Here is a 24,548-nt window from a genome sequence, read left to right as displayed (position 1 = left end):
GAAGAGAGGCAGAAAGAGATGAGGGGCTGGGCAGAAGTGACAAGCCTGTGAAGCAGACAGCCCTATTGATTTATGCGGTGAACTGCATTCTGGAGAAAATAATTGAAATCCATTATGCCAAGTGCATAGCATACAAATCCCTTTGAAAAGCAGTTAGATGCCATCTAATCCCAAATCATTTAAAAACAATTTTGAAGCACCCAGGATTCTAAAATGCCCTAAGCAGTTTGTCTCTTTCACTAGAAAAACAGTGAAATGGATGGAAAAATAGTATTTTAATGGTGTTTTCCTCTCATATGTTATGTTTTATTGTGTGACTTAAATAGGGTTGTATTTTATATATGTACAAATCTCAGGGTTAGGATATATTCCCTATACTCTTCTGAAACACACCAAACATAAGATATGGAAGAAACTGTATCAAGTACCTCTCTTTAAAAAAGAATAAATAAATAATTGTATTTTGATGTGATTTCAGGCTTTTAGAAAATGCAAAAATAGTATAAAGAACTCTCATTATACAGATTTCCTAAATGTTAACATTTTACCGTGCTTTATTCTTTTCTCTCTGTATTAAATACATATTATTGTACCTCTTCAAAAGCTCCATTTGAATAAATGAGAGTGTGAGTTTGTACATGACATCATTGTGCCGCCCAGAGATACAGGGCTGGGAGGTGACATCAGGCAGAAAAGAAAGTGTAGAAAAGGGCTCAAATGATAGTTGCATGATTCCTGATCTTGTTGGATGTGTGGCATCCTGTGGTTTTATTTTGTAATTAAAGTGAATTTTATTTTGAAATACAGAATACTCCTTGAAATAACTGAATAGGCCCAGAGTTAAGAATCACTAAGTTAGAAGACGGAGTTGTGTAGAGTGAAAAGAGATCCTAAAAGTTAGGGAAGAAAAAAAAAGAAGTATGAAACACATCAGGAGCCTCAGGAAACTGAAAATTTGTGATCTCCATGAAAACTGTTGAGGTAAAGAAGAAAGACATATCAGGATGAGGCTTAAGAAATCAGTAACTCAGAGGAACAGAGGATTTTAGAAATTCTTAAAGAAGGAAAAGAATTTACAATAGTATAAAATAAAAATTAGAGAAGAAATTTTGTAGGAATAGATAATTATATCCTTTTTTACTTACAGCCATGAAGGTCATATCTCTATATGGCTGCTTTTTTATTTATTTTTTTGTAAACTCTAGACATGCAGTGCTGTGTACTATTAAAGGATAGTCAAATTTCAATGTGTATGTGTTGGGGGGGTAATGTAAGTAGACATAATGTTCGTGCATGAATTAAGCACTCAGCTTTTCAATATGCATCAAAATTTTAAATACATATACCCTGACTGCGAAATTTTACCTTTAAGAAATTTTCTTTTAAAAAAAATCAAATAATGTGCAGTTTTAAAAAGATATAATAAAAGCTAGTTTTATTCTGCTCTATGATTAGCCATTTATTCTTCACACAATAGTTACAATGGTGTCAGGGTGTTTTTTTAATTGTGGTAAAATATACATAACATAAAATTTACCATCTTAACCATTTGTAAGTGTACATTTCAGTAGTAGTAAGCACATTTCCATTGTTGTGCAAAGAGTCTCCAAAACTCTTTTCAGCCTTCAAAACTGAAACTCTGTGTCTGGGTAACAACTCCCCAGTTTTCCCTCAGCCCAGCCCCTTGTAGCTGCCCTTCTTCTTTCTGTCTGTATGATTTTGACTACTCTAGGGACCTCATATAAGTAGAACCACACAGTATTTGTGTGTTTGTGTCTGGCTTATTTCACTTATCAGAATGTCCTCAAGGTTCATCCATGTTATGACATATGTCAGAATATTAAAAAAAATTTTTTTCACCTTTATTGAGGTATAGTTGACAAATAAAATTGAGGGGAAGTTTTTCCATTCTCCTCCCCTGAATGACATTGCCTCCCCAATTTATCAGTGTCCCCCATATTGAAGTGGTGTATTTGTTAAAATGGGTGAGTCTACAGCAACATATCATTATCACCCCAAATCCACAATTTACATTATGGTTCATTCTTTTGTGTTGTACATTCTGTGGGTTTGGACAAATGTATAATGACATGTATCTACCATTATAGTATCATACACAGTAGTTTCACTGCCTTACAAATCTTCTGTGTTCCACTTATTGATTCCTCCCTCCCCCTAACCCCTGGTAACCATGATTCTTAGTTACTATTTCCAGTTTTTTGCCTTTTCCAAAACTTTATATAGTTGAAATTTATATAATATGTACTCTCAGGTTTTGGCTTCTTTCAGTTAGCAATATGTATTTAAGGCTTATCCCTATTTTTTCAAGGCTTGGTAGCTCATTTCTTTGTAGTGCTGAGTAATATTCCATTGTTTGGATATTGCACAGTTTATTTACCCATTCACCTACTGAAGGATATCTTGATTGCTTTCAAGTTTTAGCAGTTAAGAAAAAGCTGCTATAAACATCTCTGTACAGGTTTTTTTGGGGGGACATGTTTTTAACTCATTTAAGTGAATATCAAGGAGCTCAAATTGCTGGATATTTTTGTAATAAACTTCCAAAGGGGCTGTACTATTTTTCATTACCCATTGAATGAGAATTCCTGATGCTCCGCATCCTCGTCAGATTTGGTGTTTGTTGGTGTTTCAGATTTCAGCTATTCTAGTTAAGTGTGTGGTGTTATCTCATTGTTTTAATTTGTAGTTCACAAATGCAATATGATGTTGACTATCTTTTCTCATGCTTAATTGCCATCTATATATCTTCTTTGGTAGGTGTCTGTTTAGGTCATCTGACATATTTTAGTCTAGTTGTTCATATTTTTACTGTTCAGTATTAAGAGTTCTTTGTGTATTTTAGAAGACAGTCCTTTATCAGATATGTCCTCAGTAAATATTTTCTCCCACTCTGTGGCTTATCTTCTCATTCTCTTTCATAAACAGTGTCTTTCATAGAGCAGAAGTTTTTAATTTTAATGATCAGCTTATCAAATAATTTTTTCATGGATTCTGCCTTTTGGTGTTCTATCACCATATCCAGGGTCATCGAGATTTTCTCCTATGTTACCTTCTAGTTTTGTAGTTGTATCTTACATTGAGGTCTATGATCCATTTTGAGTTAAATTTGTGAAGTATGTAAGGTCTCTGTCTAATTTCATTTTTTGGCATGTGGATGTCCAGTTGTTTCAGCACCATTGGTTGAGGAGACTGTCTTTACTCCGTTGTATTACCTTTGCTACTTTGTCAAACATCAGTTGACTATATTTATGGGGGTGAAATTTTGGGGTCTCTATTCTGTTCCACTGATCTGTTTGTCTATTCTATCACCAATACCATGTTGCTTTGATTACTGTAGATTTAGAGTAGGTCTTGAAGTCAAATAGTGTTAGTCTTCTGACTTTGTTCTTCAGTATTGTGTTAACTATTCTGGGTCTTTTCCTGGTCATGTAAATTTTACAATTAGTTTGTTGATATTCATAAAATAACTTACAGGGATCTTGGTTGGGATTGCATTGAATCTTTAGGTCAAGTTAGGACATCTTGAGCATATTGCATTTTCCTATCCATGAAGATGTGATATATCTCTACTTAGTTTTTCTTTGATTTCTTTCATCAGAGTTTTATAGTTTTCCTCATATAGATCTTATATATATTTTGTTAGATTTTTACCTAAGTATTACTTTTTTTTTTTGGTAGATAATATAAATGTCACTGTGTTTCTAATTTCAAATTCCATTTATTCATTGCTGGCATATAGGAAAGTAACTGACTTTTTGTATATGAACTTTGTATTCTAAAACATTCCTATAATCACTTATTTTTTTAATTTTTTAAAATTAAGGTATTATTAATATACACTCTTATGAAGATTTCACATGAAAAACAATGTGGTTACTATATTTACCCATATTATGGAGTCTCCCCCATACCCCATTGCAGTCACTGTCCATCAGTGTAGTAAGATACCACAGAGTCACTACTTGTCTTCTCTGTGCTGCACTATCTTCTCCATGATCTCCCTCCCTCCCCAACTGCCCCCCTATACCTCTCCCCTTTGGTAACCGCTAGTCCCTTCTTGGAGTCTGTCTGCTGCTGTTTTGGTCCTTCAGTTTTGCTTCACTGTTATACTCCACAAATGAAGGAAATCATTTGGTACTTGTCTTTCTCCACCTGGCTTATTTCACAGACCATAATATCTTCCAGGTCCATCCATGTTGTTGCAAATGGTAGGATTTGTTTCTTTCTTATGGCTGAATAGTATTCCATTGTGTATATGTACCACATCTTCTTTACCCATTCACCTACTGATGGACACTTAGGTTGCTTCCATTTCTTGGCTATTGTAAATAGTGCTGCAATAAACATAGGTGTGCATATATCTTTTTGAATCTGAGAAATTATATATTCTTTGGGCAAATTCTTAAGAGTGGAATTCCTGGGTCAAATCATATTTCTATTTTTAGTTTTTTGAGGAACCTCCATATTGCTTTCCACAGTGGTTGAACAAGTTTACATTCCCACTAGCAGTATAGGAGGGTTCCCCTTTCTCTTCATCCTCGCTATCATTTGTTGTTCTTAGTCTTTTCAATATTGGCCATCCTAACTGGTGTGAGGTGGTATCTCATTGTGGTTTTAATTTGCATTTCCTTGATAATTAGTCATGTGGAGCATCTTTTCATGTGTCTGTTGGCCATCTGAATTTTTTCTTTGGAGATGTGTCTGTTCATATCCTCTGCCCATTTTTTATTTGGGTTATTTGCTTTTTGGTTGTTGAGGCATGTGAGTTCTTTATATATAATTTCAGATGTTAACCCCTTGTTCGATATGTCATTTACAAATATATCTTCCTGTACTGTAGGATGCCTTTTTGTTTTGTTTATGATGTCCTTTCCTGCACAGAAGATTTTTAGTTTGATGTAATCCCATGTGTTCATTTTTGCTTTTGTTTCCCTTGCTTGAGGAGATGCATTCAGGAAAAAGTTGCTCATGTTTATATTCAAGAGATTTTTGCTATGTTTTCTTTTAAGAGTTTTATGGTTTCATGACTTACATTCAGGTCTTTGATCCATTTGGAGTTTACTTTTGTGTATGGGTTAGACAGTAATCCAGTTTCATTCTCTTGTGTGTAGCTGTCCAGTTTTGCCAACACCAGCTGTTGAAGAGGCTGTAATTTCCCATTGTATGTCCATGGTTCCTTTATCATATATTAATTGACCATATATGGTTGGGTTTATATCTGGGCACTCTATTCTGATCCATTGGTCTATTGTTCTGTTCCCCTGCCAATACCAAACCGTCTTAATTACTGTGGCTTTGTAATAGAGCTTGAAGTTGGGGAGCATAATCTCCCCATCTTTTTCCTTCTCAGGATTGCTTTGGCTATTCAGGGTCTTTTGTGGTTCCCTATAAATTTTAGAACTATTTCCTCCAGTTCATTGAAGAATGCTGTTGATATTTTGATAGGGATTGCAATGAATCTGTAGATTGCTTTAGGCAGGATGGCCATTTTGACAATATTAATTCTTCCTATCCATGAGCACAGGATGTGTTTCCATTTATTGGTATCTTCTTTAATTTCTCTCATGAGTGTCTTGTAATTTTCAGAGTATAGGTCTTTCACTTCCTTGGTTTGGCTTATTCCTAGGTATTTTATTCTTTTGGATGCAATTGTGAATGGAGTTGTTTTCCTGGTTTCTTTCTGCTAGTTCATCGTTAGTGTATAGGAATGCAAGATTTCTGTGTATTAATTTTGTATCCTGCAACTTTGCTGAATTTAGATATTAGATCTAGTAGTTTTGGATTGGATTCTTCAGGATTTTTTATGTACAATATCATGTTATCTGCAAACAGGAACAGTTTAACTTCTCCTTTACCAATCTGGATGCCTTTTATTTCTTTGCGTTGTCTCATTGCCAGGGTGAGGACCTCCAGAACTATGTTGAATAAAAGTGGGGAGAGTGGGCATCCTTGTCATGTTCCTGATCTTAAAGGAAAGGCTTTCTGCTTCTTGCTGTTAAGTATGATGTTGGCTATGGGTTTGTCATATATGGCCTTATTATGCTGAGGTACTTGCCCTCTATACCCGTTTTGTTGAGATTTTTTACCACAAATGGATGTTGAATTTTGTCAAGTGCTTTTTTGGCATCTATGAAGATGATTATGTAGTTTTTATCCTTTTTGTTGATGTGGATTTTCTAATATTACACCATCCTTGCATCCCTGGAATAAATCCTACCTGATCATGATGGATGATCTTTTTGAGTATTTTTGAATTCGGTTTGCTACTATTTTTTGAGTATTTTTGCATCTATGTTCATCAAGGATATTGGTCTGTAATTTTCTTTTTTGTGTGTGGTGTCTTTGCCTGGTTTTGCTATTAGAGTGATGCTGGCCTCATTGAATGAGTTTGGAAGTATTCTCTCTTTTTCTACATTTTGGAAAACTTTCACAAGGATGTGTATTAGGTCTTCACTAAATATTTGATAAAATTCAGTAGTGAAGCCATCTGGTACAGGTGTTTGTTCTTAGGTAGTTTTTTCAATTTCATTGCTGGTAATTGCTGTGTTCAGATTATCTGTTTCTTTCTGAGTCATTCTTGGAAAGTTGTATTTTTCTAGAAAGTTGTCCATTTCTTCCAGGTTATCCAGTTAGCATATAATATTTCATAGTATTCTCTAATAATTCTTTGTATTTCTGTGGTGTCCGTAGTGATTTTTCCTTTCTCATTTCTGACTCTGTTTATGTGTGTAGACTTATTTTCTTGGTATGTCTGGTTAGGGGGTTATCTATTTTGTTTATTTTCCCAAAGAACCAGCTCCTGCTTTCATTGATTCTTTCCATTGTTTTATTCTTCTCGATTTTATTTATTTCTGCTCTAATCTTTATTATGTCCTTCCTTTTAATGACTTTGGGCCTCATTTGTTCTTCTTTTTCTAGTTTCATTAATTGTGAGTTTAAACTGTTCAGCTGGGATTGTTCTTCTTTCCTGAGGTAGGCCTGTATTGCAATATACTTCCCTCTTAGCATGGCCTTCACTGCGTCCCACAGATTTTTGTGCTGTTGAATTATTGTTGTCATTTGTCTCCATATATTGCTTGATATCTGTTTTTACTTGGTCATTGATCCATTGGTTATTTAGGAGCATGTTATTAAGCCATGTTTTTGTAGGCTTTTTCATTTTCTTTGCATAACTTATTTCTAATTTCATACTTTTGTGGTCTGAGAAGCTGGTTGGTAGAATTTCAATCTTTTTTAATTTACTAAGGCTCTTTTTGTGGCCTAGTATATGATCTATTCTTGAAAATGTTCCATGGCACTTGAGAAGAATGTGTATCCTGCCACTTTTGGGTGGAGTACTCTGTAGATGTCTGTTAGGTCAATCTGTTCTAATGTGTTGTTCGGTGCCTCTGTCTCCTTACTTATTTTCTGTCTGGTTGTTCTGTCCTTTGGAGTGAGTGGAGTGTTGAAGTCACCTAGAATGAATGCATTGCCTTCTGTTTCCCCTTTTAATTCTGTTAGTATTTGTTTCACATATGTAGGTGCTGCTGTGTTGGGTACATAGATATGTATAATGGTTATATCCTCTTGTTGGATTGACCCCGTATCATTATGTAATGTCCTTCTTTGTCTCCTGTGACTTCCTTTGTTTTGAAGTCTATTTTGTCGGATACTAGTACTGCAACTCCAGCTTTTTTCTCCCTGTTAGTTGCATAAAATATCTTTTTCCATCCCTTCACTTTTAGTCTGTGTATGTCTTTGGGTTTGAAGTGAGTCTCTTGTAGGCAGCCTATCAATGGGTCTTGTTTTTTTATCCATTCAGTGACTCTTTGTCTTTTGATTGGTGTATTCAGACCGTTTACATTTAGGGTGATTATTGATAGGTATGTACTTATTGCCATTGCAGGCTTTAGATTCGTGGTTACCAAAGGTTCAAGGGTAACTTCCATACTATCTTAGAGTCTAACTTAATCCACTTAGTATGCTATTACAAATACAATCTAAAGGTTCTCTTTTTTCTTCCCCTTTTTCTTCCTCCTCCATTCTTTATATATTAAGTATTATATTGTGTTCTCTTTGTCTGTTCCTTGATTGACTTTGGGGGTAGTTGATTTAATTTTGCATTTACTTGGTAATTGACTGTTCTACTATCTTTACTGTGGTTTTATTACCTCTGGTGAGAGCTATTTAGCCTTCGGAACACTTCCATCTATAGCAGTCCCTCCAAAATACACTGTAGAGATGGTTTATAGGAGGTAAATTCTCTCGGCTTTTGCTTATCTGGAAATTGTTTAATCTCTCCTTCAAATTTAAATGATAATCTTGCCCACAGTATTCTTGGTTCGAGGCCCTTCTGCATCATTGCATTAAATATATCATGCCACTCCCTTCTGGCCTTGTAAGGTTTCTGCTGCAAAGTCTGATGATAGCCTGATAGGTTTTCCTTTGTAGGTAATCTTTTTTCTCTCTCTGGCTGCTTTTAATAGTCTTGATCTTTGCCATTTTAATTATTATATGTGTTGGTGTTGTCTTCCTTGGGTCCCTTGTGTTGGGCGATCTGTGCACCTCCATGGCCTGAGAGACTATATCCTTCCCCAGATGGTGTAAGTTTTCAATAATAACCTCCTCAAAGTCACTTTCGAACCCTTTTTCTCTCTCTTCTTCTTCTGGTACCCGTAGAATATGAATACTGTTCTGTTTGGATTGGTCACACAGTTCTCTCAATATTCTTTCATTCCTAGAGATTCTTTTTTCTCTCGGTGCCTCAGCTTCTTTCTATTCCTCTAATTTTTATTTCATTTATCATCTCCACCATATCTAATCTGTTTTTAAAACTTTCCATTGTATTCTGTAATGTTTGGATTTCCGATTGGAATTCGTTCCTGAGTTCTTGAATATTTTTCTGTACCTCAGTAAGCATGTTTATGATTTTTATTTTGAAATCTCAGGAAAATTGACAATGTCAGTTTCACTTGATCCTTTTTCAGGTGTTTGAGGAATTTTTGTTTGAATCAGGTTGCTTTGACATTTCAGGTTTGTATGTGGTGCCCTCTAGTGCCCAGAAGCTCTACCTGTTTGGAGCTGCTCGGCCCCTGGAGCGATGTCGGGGGTCGCAGGGGAGTACCTGGGGGGGAGGTGCTGGTGCCTGGGGAGGAGGAAAGAGCTGTTTTCTGCTTCCCAGCTGTTAATGCCTGTCTCCACTGCCAGAACCAGTGGCCCAAACACATAGGTGCAAGCCTCTATGCTTTGGGTTAGTAGTTGCCTTAGGTGGAACTTCCTTCTGGCTGTCTGATGCCAGGGCAGGGGCTGCCAGTTTGTGAGCCAGGTGTGGACTGGCCAGGAAGAAGGCGCAGCAGGCTGTGTATCATGGTGGGGGACCTTGGAACTGCATATCCTGCCTGGGTGATAGAGCACCTGTAGCTCCTGAAAATTCCCAACCTTCTGGGCATAGTGAGCCTGGATAATTTTGTCTACCTGTTTTTTCTCCTTAGCAGTAATCTCTGTGTACTCCTTGCCCCTTTAGCAGCCCACTTGCTGTTAGGAAGTCTCTCAGACCACCCACCTTTCTTTTATCCTAGAGCAGCCAGATGTGAAACCCTGTTTTCCGCAAGTGGCTGGAATCTCAGTCTCTCCGATTATTCCGCCTGTCTTAGCTTTCCAACCCCACTAATCACCAAAGCACCATGGAATATAGGTTTGTGCTCCCAGAGCAGATCTCCAGGGTTAGGTGTTCAGCGGTCCCAGGCCTCCACTCCCTCCCCGCTCCATTTGTCTTCCTCCTGCCAGTGAGCTGGGGTGGGGGAAGGGCTTGGGTCCCACTGGGTCACTGTTTTGGTACGTTACCCTGTTCCATGAGGTCTCTTCTTTTCTCCAGGTGTATGTAGCCTGGCGCAGCCTTCTTTCCTGTTGCTTTTTTCAGGGTTAGTTGTATTAATTATGTTTTCATATTATATGTGGTTTTAGGAGGAGGCCTCTGTCTCACCTCTTACGCCGCCATCTTTAATATAATAATCACTTACTAGTTTTGGATTTTTGTTGTTGTCAAGTCTTTTAGATATCCTACATAGACAATCGTGTCATCTTGACTTAAACAACTTTTTTTCTCTCCCCTATCAGTATACTTTTTATTTTCTTTTCTTGTCATACTGCATTAACTAGTACTTCCAATATTATGTGAGGGTGAGAGGGAACATCTTTGCCTTACTCTTGATCATAGCAGGAACACTTCTTGTTTGTCACCATAAGTATGATAGTAGCCAAAGATTTTATTTTAAATGAAGCTGAGGATATTCTCCTCTATTCCTGATTTGCATTCCTTCCTTTTAAAGTCTGAATAATATTCCACTGTTGTTTATCCATTCACATTTGTTGTGAATTGTTTACCCATTCCTCTATCAGCAGGTAGTTGGGTTATTTTCACCTTTTGGATATTGTGAATAATGCTGCTATAAACATGGGTGTACAAATAGCCCTTTAAGACCCTGCTTTCCATTCTTTTGGGTATCTAACCAGAAGTGAAATTGCTGGATCAGTCATACAGCAATTTTTAAAAGATTTTTGGAGACCTAACATGCAAAATTTTGTACACATGGATGTTTAGTGCACTAATGCTTATAATAGGAAAAGTAAGGAGGCAGCTTTGCTTTGTATCACTTGGTGACTGGCTGCATAATTGTGGCACATCCATTACAGTGACGTATTCGACAGCTATTTAGAAAGTTCTGGTAAATATGTATGTTTTGACATGTAAAAATGTCCAAATATATTGTAATATAAAAAAAGCAAACTACAAAATAATATGTGTAATATGAACCTGTTTTTATTTTAAACCATATGTGTATGTGTATTTCAAAAATTTTTAAGTAAAAAGATACAATTCTCTATATAGGTTATGGGGATAGAAGATTGTAAGTGCAGTAGAAGAGCAGACTTTTATCTTACTACTTATATTACTGCCTCATCTCAGGGTTTTCAAGAAGCAGTTTTATAAGCAGAAAAGCCAATTTGAGTGGTTGTATTTTTGGGAAAAAAAGTTTAACCTCATATATGTATGTAATGCAAAAAAATGGAAAGTGTTTCATTTAGTAATTGTTTTATGTTTATATACAATGTCAAATGCAAGTCACTGGGGTCTTTTGAATATCTTTTCATTGTTATATTTTTATTGTTCTGTGTCATACCAGCATTATTTACTGTTTTGTGACCTGAAGTGTAAAATTAGTAAATGTCCTTCAAAATGGTTTTACATGAGGAAAATATTCTGCCATTTTTAGGTCATATTTGAATGTTGCTTCCCATTTCCTATGACTTGGTGTGGTGAGGGTATGTAGTGAAAGTGGAGATTTTCTCTGCTGGTGAGGAAAATCTCTCATAGCTTAAGCATTGTGTTACATTACACATTGAATCCTGTTCTTTGACTTTTTTCTGACAGTAAATCTTCATGGAGGAACACGGAGTGACCCAAACCGAACACATGGCTACCATAGAAGCCCATGCAGTGGCCCAGCAAGTACAGCAGGTCCATGTGGCCACCTACACTGAGCACAGTATGCTGAGTGCTGATGAAGACTCACCTTCATCTCCTGAGGACACCTCTTATGATGATTCAGATATACTCAACTCCACAGCAGCTGATGAAGTAACAGCCCATCTGGCTGCTGCAGGTAATGTTTAGATTGGAAGCTCTTCATTTTCTACTTAATTTTGATACTGTGCATATCTGAAGAATCTAGGCCACAGGCACTCTCAACATTTATCTTCGTATCTATCACATATTCATAAATTTTTTTTTGCCTTGCACTTGCAGTGTGTCTATATTAATACTGAGTCTTAACTTCTAGAACCCATCCTAGTCATATAACTTGGGTTTTGTTTTTTATTTCTCCTAGCAATCTTTTGACTTTTAACTGAAGCGTTTATTCTGTTTACATAAAATGTTACCACTAATATATTTAAATTTAAAATTATTACTATATGGTTTCTCTTTGTCCCACTAGTTCTGTTTAATTTTCCATCATGTTTTCTTTTAGAGTGTTAGAGAAGTTTTGTTTTTCATTTTTACATACACTTTTACCATTAATAATATCCCTAGAAATTATAACATATATTCTTCACTTATTTCAAAGTCTTATGTAATTGCTACTTTTTTCCTCTTCGGGGATAATGCAAGTTTCTTAGAACACTTGGATTTCATTCCCCTGCTCCTGACCTATATGTTGTTGTTTTGTGTATTAATTCATTGTATATTTTAAGACCTGCAAGGCAGTATTTTCATTTTATATATGTTTATTTTTTCCTTTATATTCAACTTGCCTTCTGAGAATTTTTCTTCTGCCTAAAGATACCATATAGTATTCCTTCAGCAGGGATTTGCTAATGGCAAAGTCTCTTAGTTTTTACTTCTCTGAGATGTTTTTACTTACCGTTCAGTCTTAAAGCATGTTCTCTCTGGGTATGGAATTAAGTTGGCAGTTATTTTCTTTCTTCATATTGAAGGTATTATTCCACTGTCTTATGGTGTCTTATGTTTGACTCTCACAGCTGCTCCTTTGAAGATTATTTCTTACAAAGGCTCCTTTCCCAACTGCTTTTTAAGATTTTCTCTGTCTAGTTTTTGTTGTATATCTGGCCCTGGATTTCTTCTCATTTATTCTGTTTAGGGAGTCTTTAATCATCTTGAATCTTTGGATTGATGTCTTTCATTAATTCTGGACTCTTAGCCACTAGATTTTTGCTTCGGTTTTGCTTCTACTCCATTCCATCTTTTTTTCCTTCTGTGACTCCAATTAAATATGTTAGTCTTCCCACTGAGTCTTTAATGTCTCTGACCCTCTCTCTATTCTGTATTATCATCCTTTTATCTCATTATGCTTCATTCTATGTAATTTCTTTAGACTGTCAGTCTTTCAATTTGTTACTTTTTTCTTCAGCTGTGTCTAGGGTGCTTTTAAATCTGTCCATTGAGTTGCTAATTTTGGTAATAGTTAATAGTTTTGTTTTATTTTCTAGCTTTAGAATTTTTAGTGTGTGTTTATTCTTCCCAAATTTGTGTATTAGAGTTTCCAGTTGTGGTAGAAATTTTTTTTTAATCTCCATGAGTAAAGTAAGCATTATGATTTTACAATCCATTGGTTATTCTACTCTGAAGTGCCTGTGAGTTTTTTTCTCTTATGTGTTAATGCTGTCTCTTGTTCATGTTGGTTTTTCTCTTCATATATTGGTTATATTTGAACAAATGCTTAGTGGTATGTTTGGGAAATTATGTTTAGAAATAATTTGGGATCTAGAATAATATTAACATATTCTAGAGAGGATTTTTGTTTTCTTCTCTGAGGTACCTGAGAGTACCAGAAATCTTGGATCATCTTAATCTAATTTAAGGTTTTGAGATTTTTCTGGGCCACTTAATTACTTAAAGCTGGACTATATTTTATACCATTCTCTTTGCTATTTACATTAGCACCTTGTGGAAGGCTCCATGTAAACTATGCCTGAATGGGTTTAATATTGTATAAGGAACATTGATCTTAAAAGATATTTAGGAACAGCTGAACAGGAAAAAATTATCAGGAATGGCCAAAGTACTATGTCTTTTTAGTATATGCTGTAATTAAGGGGAGGAGATAAATGCAGTAAATAATAATCTTATTACTGTCAGTTATTATCCACTGTGTATTTCTGCAGTGGTAAATTTAAAAATAAGACTTAATGGAATGTTTGTAAAATTTATTTTTGAAATTTTTGTACTTCCCAGAAGAGGGCATCCTAACATAGTGAATCCAGGTCAACTTCTGTCCTAGGAATAAAGATGCTTTGATATATTGTTTTGCTGTATGACTGTACTGCATTATCATAGTGTTAAGATTAGAAAAGGACTTTAATCCAACCTTTGCATATGACAAATGTGGAAACTGAGGCCAGGTTGGTAGAAATAATTTACCATTTAATCATTCAACAGTTATTGAGGAATTACTGTATACTCTATATCACTGTATATAGATATTATGACAAAACAGGTAAGAACTTGCTCCTATAGGAGCTTACAAACCAGTGGTGAGGAGAAGGGTACAAATAATAAAATAATTTCCAGAAAGCACTGAGTGCTCTAAAGAAAATAATAAAGTAAGGTAAATGGAGAGGGAGGGGTAAAGGGTTGCTGTTTTTTCTAATCCTATTCCCTTTCCTCCCTGAAACTCTGTAGCCACTATTCTGAATATGGCCTTCATCATTCTCTTGATTTCTTTTATGTTCTTGCTGTATGTGTATGTATCATAAACAATACTTAGCATTGTTGTGCATGTTTTAAGTTTTATATGATCTCACTCTAATCCTATCTTTCTGTAACATTATGTTTATTTTATTCAGTATTATTTTTCTGAAATTTGGTAATTTGACTGTATGTTTTCATTTGAACTGTTATTTGGTATTCATTCACTGTCTGAATATCTCATATATTGTTAGAACACTTAGGTTGTTCATAATTTTTTGCTACTACAATTACAGAAAATGAAAATTATTTATATGTTTTCTTGTGCACATGGTGAGTTTCTTTGGCCTTGGTTTGACAATATCCCACACTATTACATTTGACATTGTGATCTAGAATAAACAAATGCACATAAAACTGCAATAACAATTTCACAGGAAGTAATACCTACCCCTACTGCAACTGACACTCTTGCTGATATGTTCATTTCTTTCACTTTATTCTGTTTTATTAAAAAATACTGCTCATGAGCCACCAAAGGGCGGAAATCTGCTATTTGAGAAACACTGCTTGAGGGCGTACCAGGAGGAGAGTTGGAAGACAAAGATAGCCATTTTCAACTTTACTAGATATCCATATGTCTTTCTAAATCATTATATTAATTCCCACAAGCAGTGTACTAGCAGACTGCCTTTTGCTTCTCATCTCATCACATTTGGTATTGTCAGTTGTTTTTCATCTTTGCCAGTCTGATTGGTATGAAATAGTATCTCACTGTTGGTTTAATTTGCTTTTCTCTAGCTTGAGGTTCCAGCCAGTACAGGAAGACAAGATAAAGCACTATTTCAGATCTTTATTGACTATTCACTTTTATTCTTTTGCATATTTCCTTTTTATATCTTTGTCCATTTTCCAAGTAGGTTGTTTGTCTTTTTCTTGTTGATTTGTAAGAGTTGATATATCTTTAATATTATTCTTTTCTCAGTAATATATATTGTAGTTATCTTCTCCCTGTTTGTTACCCACTCCCTCCCTCAATTTGTCATTTCTTTTTGTCCATAAAGGTTTTGATTTTTATTATTGTGAAATTTATCAGTCTTTTAACTTATAGTTTAACCTTTTGCAGTCTTGTTTAAGAAATTCGTCTTACACCCTGAGTTTATAAATAATCTAGTAGTTTATTGTAGAAGCTATAAAGATTTTTGTTGGTTTGTTTTATTTTACTGATGTTTTACATTTGGTCTTTAATCCTGGGATTTAATTTTGTGTATGATATGATGTAGAGATCTAGTTGCATTATTTTTCCATATTGACAATCAGTTGTCCCAACTCCATATTTTTAATAGTCCATCCTTTTCCCACCTCTTGTCTTCTGATACAGGAGAGTGTGAATGATTAATTCAATTACATTGATTTATTTAATCCCCCCATATTGGGATTTTAATTTGAATTGTACTGAATTTATAAATTAATTAACTAAATTAAGTAGCTTTGCTCCTAAGAGCCTAAACCTATAAATAGCTTGATTGTCCATCAAGAAGATAATGGATAAACTGGTTTATTCATACTTTGGAATATTATTCAGCAATCATAAGCTACTGATATATAACAATATTCAGCAATAATAAGCTACACATATAACAATGTGGGGGAATCTCAAAAACATTATTCTAAGTGAAAGAAACCTTACACTTACTGTACATGTACAGTTCCACTCTTTGAAGTTCCAAAATTGGAAGAACCAGTGTAGGGTGAAAAATACTGGAATTATAGGTTCCTGTGGGAGGTAATGTGGGAACTGACTGGGAAGGAGCATAAGAACTTTCTATAGTGATGGTGTTATTACATATCTTGATAGAGAATTGGTTTCATAGGTATATACATTTTTCAAAATTTACAGAATATCACTATGTAAGAATTTGTTCTCCATGTAAGAACTTGTTCGTTATGCTTCAGAAGATTGGAGACTGACGAAAATTAGGCTTGGGGTGGATTAATGATTGTGCATTGAGCATTGAGTCCCCTGTACAGAATTTTATTGTTGTTAACAACCATTTGATCAATAAATAGGAGAGATGCCCTCACAGAAAAAAAATTTTAAAAAAGTACACACTTCCAATTGTAAAATAAATAAGTAACCGGGATGTAATGTATAGCATAAGGAATATAGTCAAAATATTGTAACAACTTGGTATGGTGATAGCTGGTACCTAGAATTATCATGTATATAAATGTTGAATCACTGTGTTGTACACCTGAAACTAATGTAATACTGTGTGTCAACTACCCTTCAATAAAAAATAATTATCTAAAAAAAAAAATTTGCAGAATATACACATAAGATTTGTACATTTTATTATACAAAAATTTCACAATTGTAAACAAATATTGAACTCTAGCTAAAGATATTCCTTCTGAAATATTTAGGTAAATCATACTGCAGTTTACTTTGAAATGCATTTAAAAAAACCATTATGGGTTGATGAATGGATAGAAAGATGAATAGATACATATAATCAAATGTTAATCGTATAGTCTAGGTATTATATATATGAATATTCACTGTAAAATTCTTTTGACTTTGCTATGTATTTGAAAGACTTAATAATAAAGGGTTAGACTCCTATAACTCTATAGCATAAAAACAAATAACCTGATTAAAAAATGGACAAAGGACTTGAGTAGACATCTCCCTACAGAATACAAATATACCATGGCCAACAGATCTATGAAAAGATGTTCAGTATCACTAATCATCAGGCAAATCCAAATCAAAACCACATGCAATATTACCTCACAGTTCTTAGGATAGCTATTATCAAAAAAACCAAAAGATAAGTATTGGTGAAAATGTGGAGAAATTGGAACCTTTGTATGCTGTTGGTGGGACTATAAAATGGTACAGCTTCTGTGGAAAACAGTATGAAGGCTCTTCCGAAAATAAAAAAAAATAGAACTACCATATGATCCAGAGATTCCACCTCTGGATATTTATTCAAAATAATTGAAATCAGGATCTCATAGAGGTATTTGCAGTGTTCGTGTTCTTTGCAGCATTACTCACAATAGCCAAGTTGTTGAAGCACCCCATGTGCCCGTTGACAGATAAAGGGATAAAATGTGTGTGTGTGTGTGTGTACAATAGAATACTATTCAGCCTTAAAAAGGAAGGAAATCTTTTGTGCACATGGTGTGTGTGGGGCCACAGGGAAGACAGTATAGCTCAGAGAGGACAAATAGGGACTCTGTGGCATCTTACTACACTGATGGACAGTGACTGTAATGGGGTATGGGGGGGACTCGATAATAAGGGTGAATGTAATAACCACATTATTTTTGTTGTGAAACCTTCATAAGAGTGTATATCAATAATAACTTAATAAAAAAAGAAAAAAAGGAAATCTTGTCATATGCAACAACATGGATGAACTTTGATGGCATTATGTTACATGAAATAAGCCACTTACCAAAGGACAGATATTACATGATTACACTTGTATGAGGTATCTAAACTTGTCAAACTAATAGAAGCAGAGAGAAGAATTGTGGTGGCCAGGGGCTGGGGCTTGGAAATGGGGAGTCATTATTCAATAGGTCCAAAGTTTCAGTTATACAAGGTGAATTAGTTTTAGAGATCTGCTGTACAATGTGTGCCTATATTTAGACATTCTGTATTGTATAATTAAAAATTTGTTAAAATGGTAGATCTCATGTTAAGTGTTTATATCACAATTAAAATATATATATTGGAAAAAATGCATCAATAAGATTTTTCCCTCTATCAATTGTTTCTGATGGGAAGGGGGTTAAAAAGCATTAATTTATTTTTTGACTTGCTTTGGTGCTCTTTACAGTTTAAGTCAGACTCATTATACTACCAAGCAACATGCAGAGAGGCTCATCTAGAGCTTCAGGGAGCCACTTAGACAATATGTAACATATATGCCAGTATAAATGTGAGCAATTTAATTTTCATTAAGCCTATTAAAGGGTTTACAGGTAAGGATAAAAGTAGATTATCTGTTCAAAAAAAACAAAGGAATGTCCTTGATATATTGAGATTCCATGAATAAGAGACCCTAATAGTTCCTAGGGCCTATCCTTTATTTTAATCATTAGTTTTCAGGGCAAGTCAGACCAACTTTTATTAACATTTCTTCTTTAGAATGGGACAGTTTTCAACTTTTTCCTGCCAGGATGCTTTCATCACCTGGACCGCCTTGTCAGCAGCTCCATTCTGTGCACAGTTCTCAGATATACAAGAAAAAAATTTCCATTTAAGATGATACTCTTCCAGATATTCCTCTTATAGGTAGGAGTTCCAAGTCGGAGTGGTTATCTCCTTAATTTGGCTGTGTCCTGGGGTAATGGGAAGAGGGGCACAGGGATGGAATTGAAATTTGAAATGTGATTTTTTGTTTTGGCAAGCTCTTCTTCTCAATGCTGTAACTTCATCTAGCACCTCTGAGAGTTTTGTCTTGACAGTAAGGGCATGCTGGCAAAACAAAACAAAGTGAAAAACAATGTTATATAAACTTCAAGCTGGTATGTGTGGTGGGGAGGTGAAAGCCATTCACTTTTTTAAAAGAGTCACTTAATTTTATTGATAAATTAAAATATGATTCATGTTGAACAATAGTAAAGTATGTCAACAATATCAGGAAAATATTGATAACATATTAGGAAATAAATGCTACCTTTTTTGTTACTATTTTTGTCTTGTACAGTTAACAGGTTCTGCCTGATCTCAGCACGCACATTATTATTTCAGGTCCTGTGGGAATGGCCGCTGCTGCTGCTGTGGCAACAGGAAAGAAACGGAAACGGCCTCATGTGTTTGAGTCTAATCCATCTATCCGAAAAAGACAGCAAACACGTTTGCTTCGGTGAGGGCTCCCTTATCCATATTGTTGCTGTTCCTCAAATACTTCATGGGATGGATGGTAGAGGTAAAACATGTTATTAGGTTCACCAAGGATACCAAGCAATATTTCTTGATGACAGAATTAGATTTAAAAATACTCTTATAAAGTTAAGTAAATGAAACTAGAAATATGATTAACAGATATATAATATCACATTAATTGCTTCAGAGTAAATTTATGCCTGCAATGTGCTAGGCATTGTTATAGGTCTTAGGAATATAACAGTGAGGGAAACAAATTCCTTAAGGAGCTCATGTTTTAGAGGAGAGCAAAAGAAAATAAACAAATGTGTCAGATGGTGATAAGTGCTATGGAAAAAACAAAGCGGAATAAGGAAAATAGAATGGTTTGGGGACTGGGGAATATAGTAGTTTCTCTTTTTTTATAGGGATGGTCTACAAAATCCTCTTTGTTGAGGCAACCTTTGAACAGAGACCTAAAGTCAGTGAAAGGGCAACCATTTTGGTGTCTAGAGGAGGAGCTTTTCAGGCAGAGGAAATAGCAAGAACAAAGGCTTTGGAATGGGAAGGAACATGGTGATCATGTTGGAGGAACAGTGAGGGAGAGAGTGAGAGGAGAGGTGGTCAGAGTAATAGTGGAGAGCCACATCATGGAGTCTTTTGGTCAAAGGACTTTGACTCTTACTCTGAGCGAGGTGGAAAGTCAATGAATTCTTTGGACCAAAACATTGTTAAGATCTGACTTAATATTTAAAAGGATCACTTGGGCTGCTGTATTGAGAATAGATTCTAGGGATACAAGAATGGAAGCAGGGAGCTCAATTAGGAGGTTACTATAATAATCCAGGCCAGAAACAAAAGTGTCTTAAACTTACTGTAACAGCAGCAAAGGTGGCAAGAGGTGGTCAGGTTCTGACTATATTTCAGAAATCAACACCATTGTGATTCATTGATGGATTGGATGTGGGATGTGAGAGAGAAAAAGGATTAAAGGGTGACCTCAGGGTTTTTGGTGTAATTACTGGAAGGATTAAGATGACACTTACTGGAAGAGGAGTAGATAGGGAGTGAGGGTAGGGCAGAATCAGGAATTTGGTTTTGGGCATTTTAAGGTCCATGGTTTGATCCATTTGGTTTCGGATCTCTTAACCATTAAGTGGATATACAGAATAAGCAGTTAGATATATGAGTCTGGAATTCAAAAGAGAGATCTTGGCTGAAGATATAAGCACCAGGTGTGTTTAAAACTATGAGACTGGAAGAAATCACTTAGGGAGTGAATACAGACTGAGGCCTGAGGCACTCTATGCTTTAGAAGTTGGAGAGATGAAAGGAACTAGCAAAGAAATCTAAGAAACAACCAGTGAGTCAGGAGGAAAACTGAGAGTGGTATTCTGGAAATCAAGTGTGATAAAGTGTTTCAAGGAGGATGTGTGATCAACTCTGTCAAATGTTGCTAATGTGTTGGATAAGGTGCAAATTGGCCATTAGATTGAGCAACATGGAGATCATGATTGAACTTCACAGAACCGTTTTCAAAGGAGTACTGAGTATGAAAGGATGGGAATGTCTTCAAGAGAGAATTGTAAGAGAAAAATTAGAGACAGTGTATATAGACCATTCCTTTAAGGAATGCTGCCACATTTCTTGTTTGGTATGTGGATATTGGCTCATTTTTATTCTGAAGAATTTGTAGGTTGCCAAGAAAGATTATTACACAGGTGTTGTACATGGAAGACTTAATATTTCAACAGGTTGCACAACATGGATTCATATATAGGATAAGAAATTTAGCCTATAAAATGTTCCAGAAGTTTTTTCGGATAGTATTTTAAACACTGTATCCACATTTTCTAGATGTTTATTGGAATGTTGAATCCAAATGGGTGGCATCCATGTAAATGATATGTGACAAAAGCTAGAAAATACAGTCTATATTAATTTAAGAAGATTAGAAGAAACTGGAAGAAAAACCCAAAAAGTCCTTAACAGTAGTTTCCAGCAAAGGAAGAGGTTATATACCACTAGATGGTCAGTTCTTCTCATTTCCTTTAATGAAAGTATAGGCAGGAGAAATTAGAATGTATTGTTTGTAGAAATACCTTTGCTATAAGGGTCATAGATACAACAGGACATGGTTTTGGAGAAAGATGGAAAACTTTATTTTAGATATGTTGACTTAGCCTCATTTGAATTGGTGTGACTCACTAGTCCTTTAAAAGTTAGGCCATGTTCCCAGGAGAATTATGGAATGAAGAACTTTAAAATAATCTCCCATGATTTCAGAGGAAAAGAAAAGCATTTCTATTTCATCCAGTGTTGATATATTTGAAAAAGTTCTTTTGCTTCATTCTCATTTGTAAAATACTGCAGGACTGAGAATTATTGTTTACAGCACAATGAAATCTGAAAACAATGTTTTTGAACTAGTAATTTCAGTCAAAGAAATTAGAAGTAGGTAATTTAAGCCTCATGAAGACGTTATAACAACATCTGTAAGAGGGCATCTCAGCATCAGTCTTTATTATTATAAGTAGCAGTAAGAGAAAACCCCTCTGGTATTACCAAGATCAGGAAGGATGATAGTCACTGTGTTCAGCTTTGTGCCATGGCTATGTCCTGAGGTAGTCCTGTAATAGACCCTTATATCAGTGGCTAGTCATTGGTCTTCAGGACAAAACTGTATACGTATTTCTGCTGAATGGGCTATCAAACTTCACACTCCCTTTTTCACATTTCAGGTAAAAGAAAACATTTAATCAGAATAAATTGTCTCAAAGTAAATTTTGTATTTGTGTCACTGCAGTTTCTATCTTCTTAACTGTTTTTATTCTCTTTTCATTCTCTGATTCAGAAAACTTCGAGCCACATTAGACGAATATACTACTCGAGTGGGACAGCAAGCTATTGTCCTTTGTATCTCACCCTCCAAACCCAACCCTGTCTTTAAAGTGTTTGGTGCAGCACCTTTGGAGAATGTGGTAAGAAAACTGAGTTTTGCTTAGATACTCTTTGCTCTCTGTGCATTGTTGCTCACATTCTCTGGATCCTCTGTCTGGCACAATTTCAAACCACATTAATGCAGATCAAAATATAAAGGATCATTTTTGTTTCTGCTTCCCTTGACAAGGTATTTTACCCTACCAGATGCAATGGAAAGAATGGTGTTGTGTTCGCTAAGAAACCACTGCGGGGTTTAAAAAAAAAAAACTACTGATTTATGTCAGAAACGAAATTGTAGATAATTCCAAGATAAAAACTACATGAGGCAAACCTGAGAGCATTTGATTGACTGCTGATACTTGAGTTGCATATTTAAAATCCCTTGCATTTCCTTGAAGAACTGATTTAGCACTCTGCATTTAATTTTGAAATACAGTTGAATATTTGGATTACATACCTATCCATAGCTAACTTTAAAAAATAGCATTTTACCCTCACATATACTTATACCAGGTGAACTACTCTTTCTGTGGCTGAAATAATTTTGAGTATTAGTAAAATTATGATCTGTCTGGATTTAAATGGTATTTTGTTTCTTTTTGTTTTTCTTTATTTTGGTATCATTAATCTATAATTACATGAGGAACATTATGTTTACTAGGTTCCCCCCTTCACCAAGTCCCCCCAACAAACCCCATTACAGTCACTGTCCATCAGCATAGTAAGATTCTGCAGAATCACTACTTGTGTGTTGCACAGCCCTCCCCATACCCCCCACATTATACATGCTAATCATAATGCCCCCTTTCTTTTTCCCCCCCTTATCCCTCCCTTCCCACCCATCCTTCCCAGTCCCTTTCCCTTTGGTAACTGTTAGTCCATTCGTGGATTCTGTGAGTCTGCTATTGTTTTGTTCCTTCAGTTTTTTCTTTGTTCTTATACTCCACATACGAGTGAAATCATTTGGTACTTGTCTTTCTCTGCCTGGCTTATTTCACTGAGCATAATACCTTCTAGCTCCATCCATGTTGCTCCAAATGGTAGGATTTGTTTTCTTCTTATGGCTGAATAATATTCCATTGTGTATACGTACCACATCTTCTTTATCCATTCATCTACTGATAGACACTTAGGTTGCTTCCATATCTGGGCTATTGTAAATAGAGCTGCGATAAACATGAGATGCATATGTCTTTTTCAAACTGGGCTGCTGCATTCTTAGGGTAAATTCCTAGAAGTGGAATTCCTGGGTCAAATGGTATTTCTATTTTGAGCATTTTGAGGAACCTCCATACTGCTTTCCACAATGGTTGAACCAAATTACTTTCCCACCAGCAGTATAGGAGAGTTCCCCTTTCTCCAAAACCTCGCCAACATTTGTTGTTGTTTGTCTTTTGGATGGTGGCCATCCTAACTGGTGTGAGGTGATATCTCATTATGGTTTTAATTTGCATTTCTCTGATGACTAGTGATGTGGAGCATCTTTTCATGTGCCTGTTGGCCATCTGAATTTCTTCTTTGGAGAACTGTTCAGCTCCTCTGCCCATTTTTAAATTTGATTATTTGCTTTTTGTTTGTTGAGGTGTGTGAGCTCTTTATGTATTTTGGATGTCAACCCTTTATCGCATCTGTCATTTATGAATATATTCTCCCATACTGTAGGGTACCTTTTTGTTCTATTGATGTTGTCCTTTGCTGTACAGAAGCTTTTCAGCTTGACATAGTCCCACTTGTTCGTTTTCGCTTTTGTTTCCCTTGCCTGGTGAGATATGTTCATGAAGAAGTCGCTCATGTTTATGTCCAAGAGATTTTGCCCATGTTTTTTTCTAAGAGTTTTATGGTTTCATGACTTACATTCAGGTCTTTGATCCATTTCGAATTTACTTTTGTGTATGGGGTTAGACAATGTTCCAGTTTCATTCTCTTACATGTAGCTGTCCAGTTTTGCCAACACCAACTGTTGAAGAGGCTGTCATTTTGCCATTGTATGTCCATGGCTCCTTTATCATGTATTAATTGATCATATATGTTTCGGTTAATGTCTGGAGTCTCTATTCTGTTCCACTGGTCTGTGGCTCTGTTCTTGTGCCAGTACCAAATTGTCTTGATTACTGTGGCTTTGTAGTAGAGCTTGAAGTTGGGGAGCGAGATCCCCCCTACTTTATTCTTCCTTTTCAGGATGGCTTTGGCTATTCAGGGTCTTTTCTGGTTCCATATGAATTTTTGAACTATTTGTTCTAGTTCATTGAAGAATACTGTTGGTAATTTGATAGGGATTGCATTGAATCTGTAGATTGCTTTTGGCAGGATGGTCATTTTGACTATTAATTCTTCCTACCCAAGAGCATGGGATGAGTTTCCATTTGTTAGTGTCCTCTTTAATTTCTCTTAAGAGTATCTTGTATTTTTCAGGGTATGGGTCTTTCACTTCCTTGGTTAGGTTTATTCTTAGGTATTTTATTCTTTTTGATGCAATTATGAATGGATTTGTTTTCCTGATTTATCTTTCTGTTA

General features: G+C 35.5%; 1 protein-coding gene across 7 annotated transcripts in view; it reads left to right on the top strand.

Annotated features, from left to right (window-relative positions):
* Nucleotides 1-24,548, top strand: part of NRF1 (nuclear respiratory factor 1) — a 152,605-nt gene that overhangs the window by 50,706 nt on the left and 77,351 nt on the right. For all 7 annotated transcript variants that reach the window (XM_037019545.2, XM_037019547.2, XM_073238470.1 and 4 more), the window contains 3 exons: nt 11,432-11,663; nt 18,978-19,092; nt 21,946-22,072. In XM_037019545.2, the coding sequence (XP_036875440.1) occupies nt 11,441-11,663; nt 18,978-19,092; nt 21,946-22,072 (465 nt within the window). In that variant the 5' untranslated portion in view covers nt 11,432-11,440. The remainder of the gene's footprint in view (nt 1-11,431; nt 11,664-18,977; nt 19,093-21,945; nt 22,073-24,548) is intronic.

The sequence above is a fragment of the Manis javanica genome, chromosome 6 (genome assembly GCF_040802235.1).
Source record: "Manis javanica isolate MJ-LG chromosome 6, MJ_LKY, whole genome shotgun sequence".
In the NCBI taxonomy this organism is placed as follows: domain Eukaryota; kingdom Metazoa; phylum Chordata; class Mammalia; order Pholidota; family Manidae; genus Manis; species Manis javanica.
The sequence above is the reverse complement of the archived record's forward strand: the minus strand, read 5'-3'. Positions and strand labels throughout refer to the sequence as shown.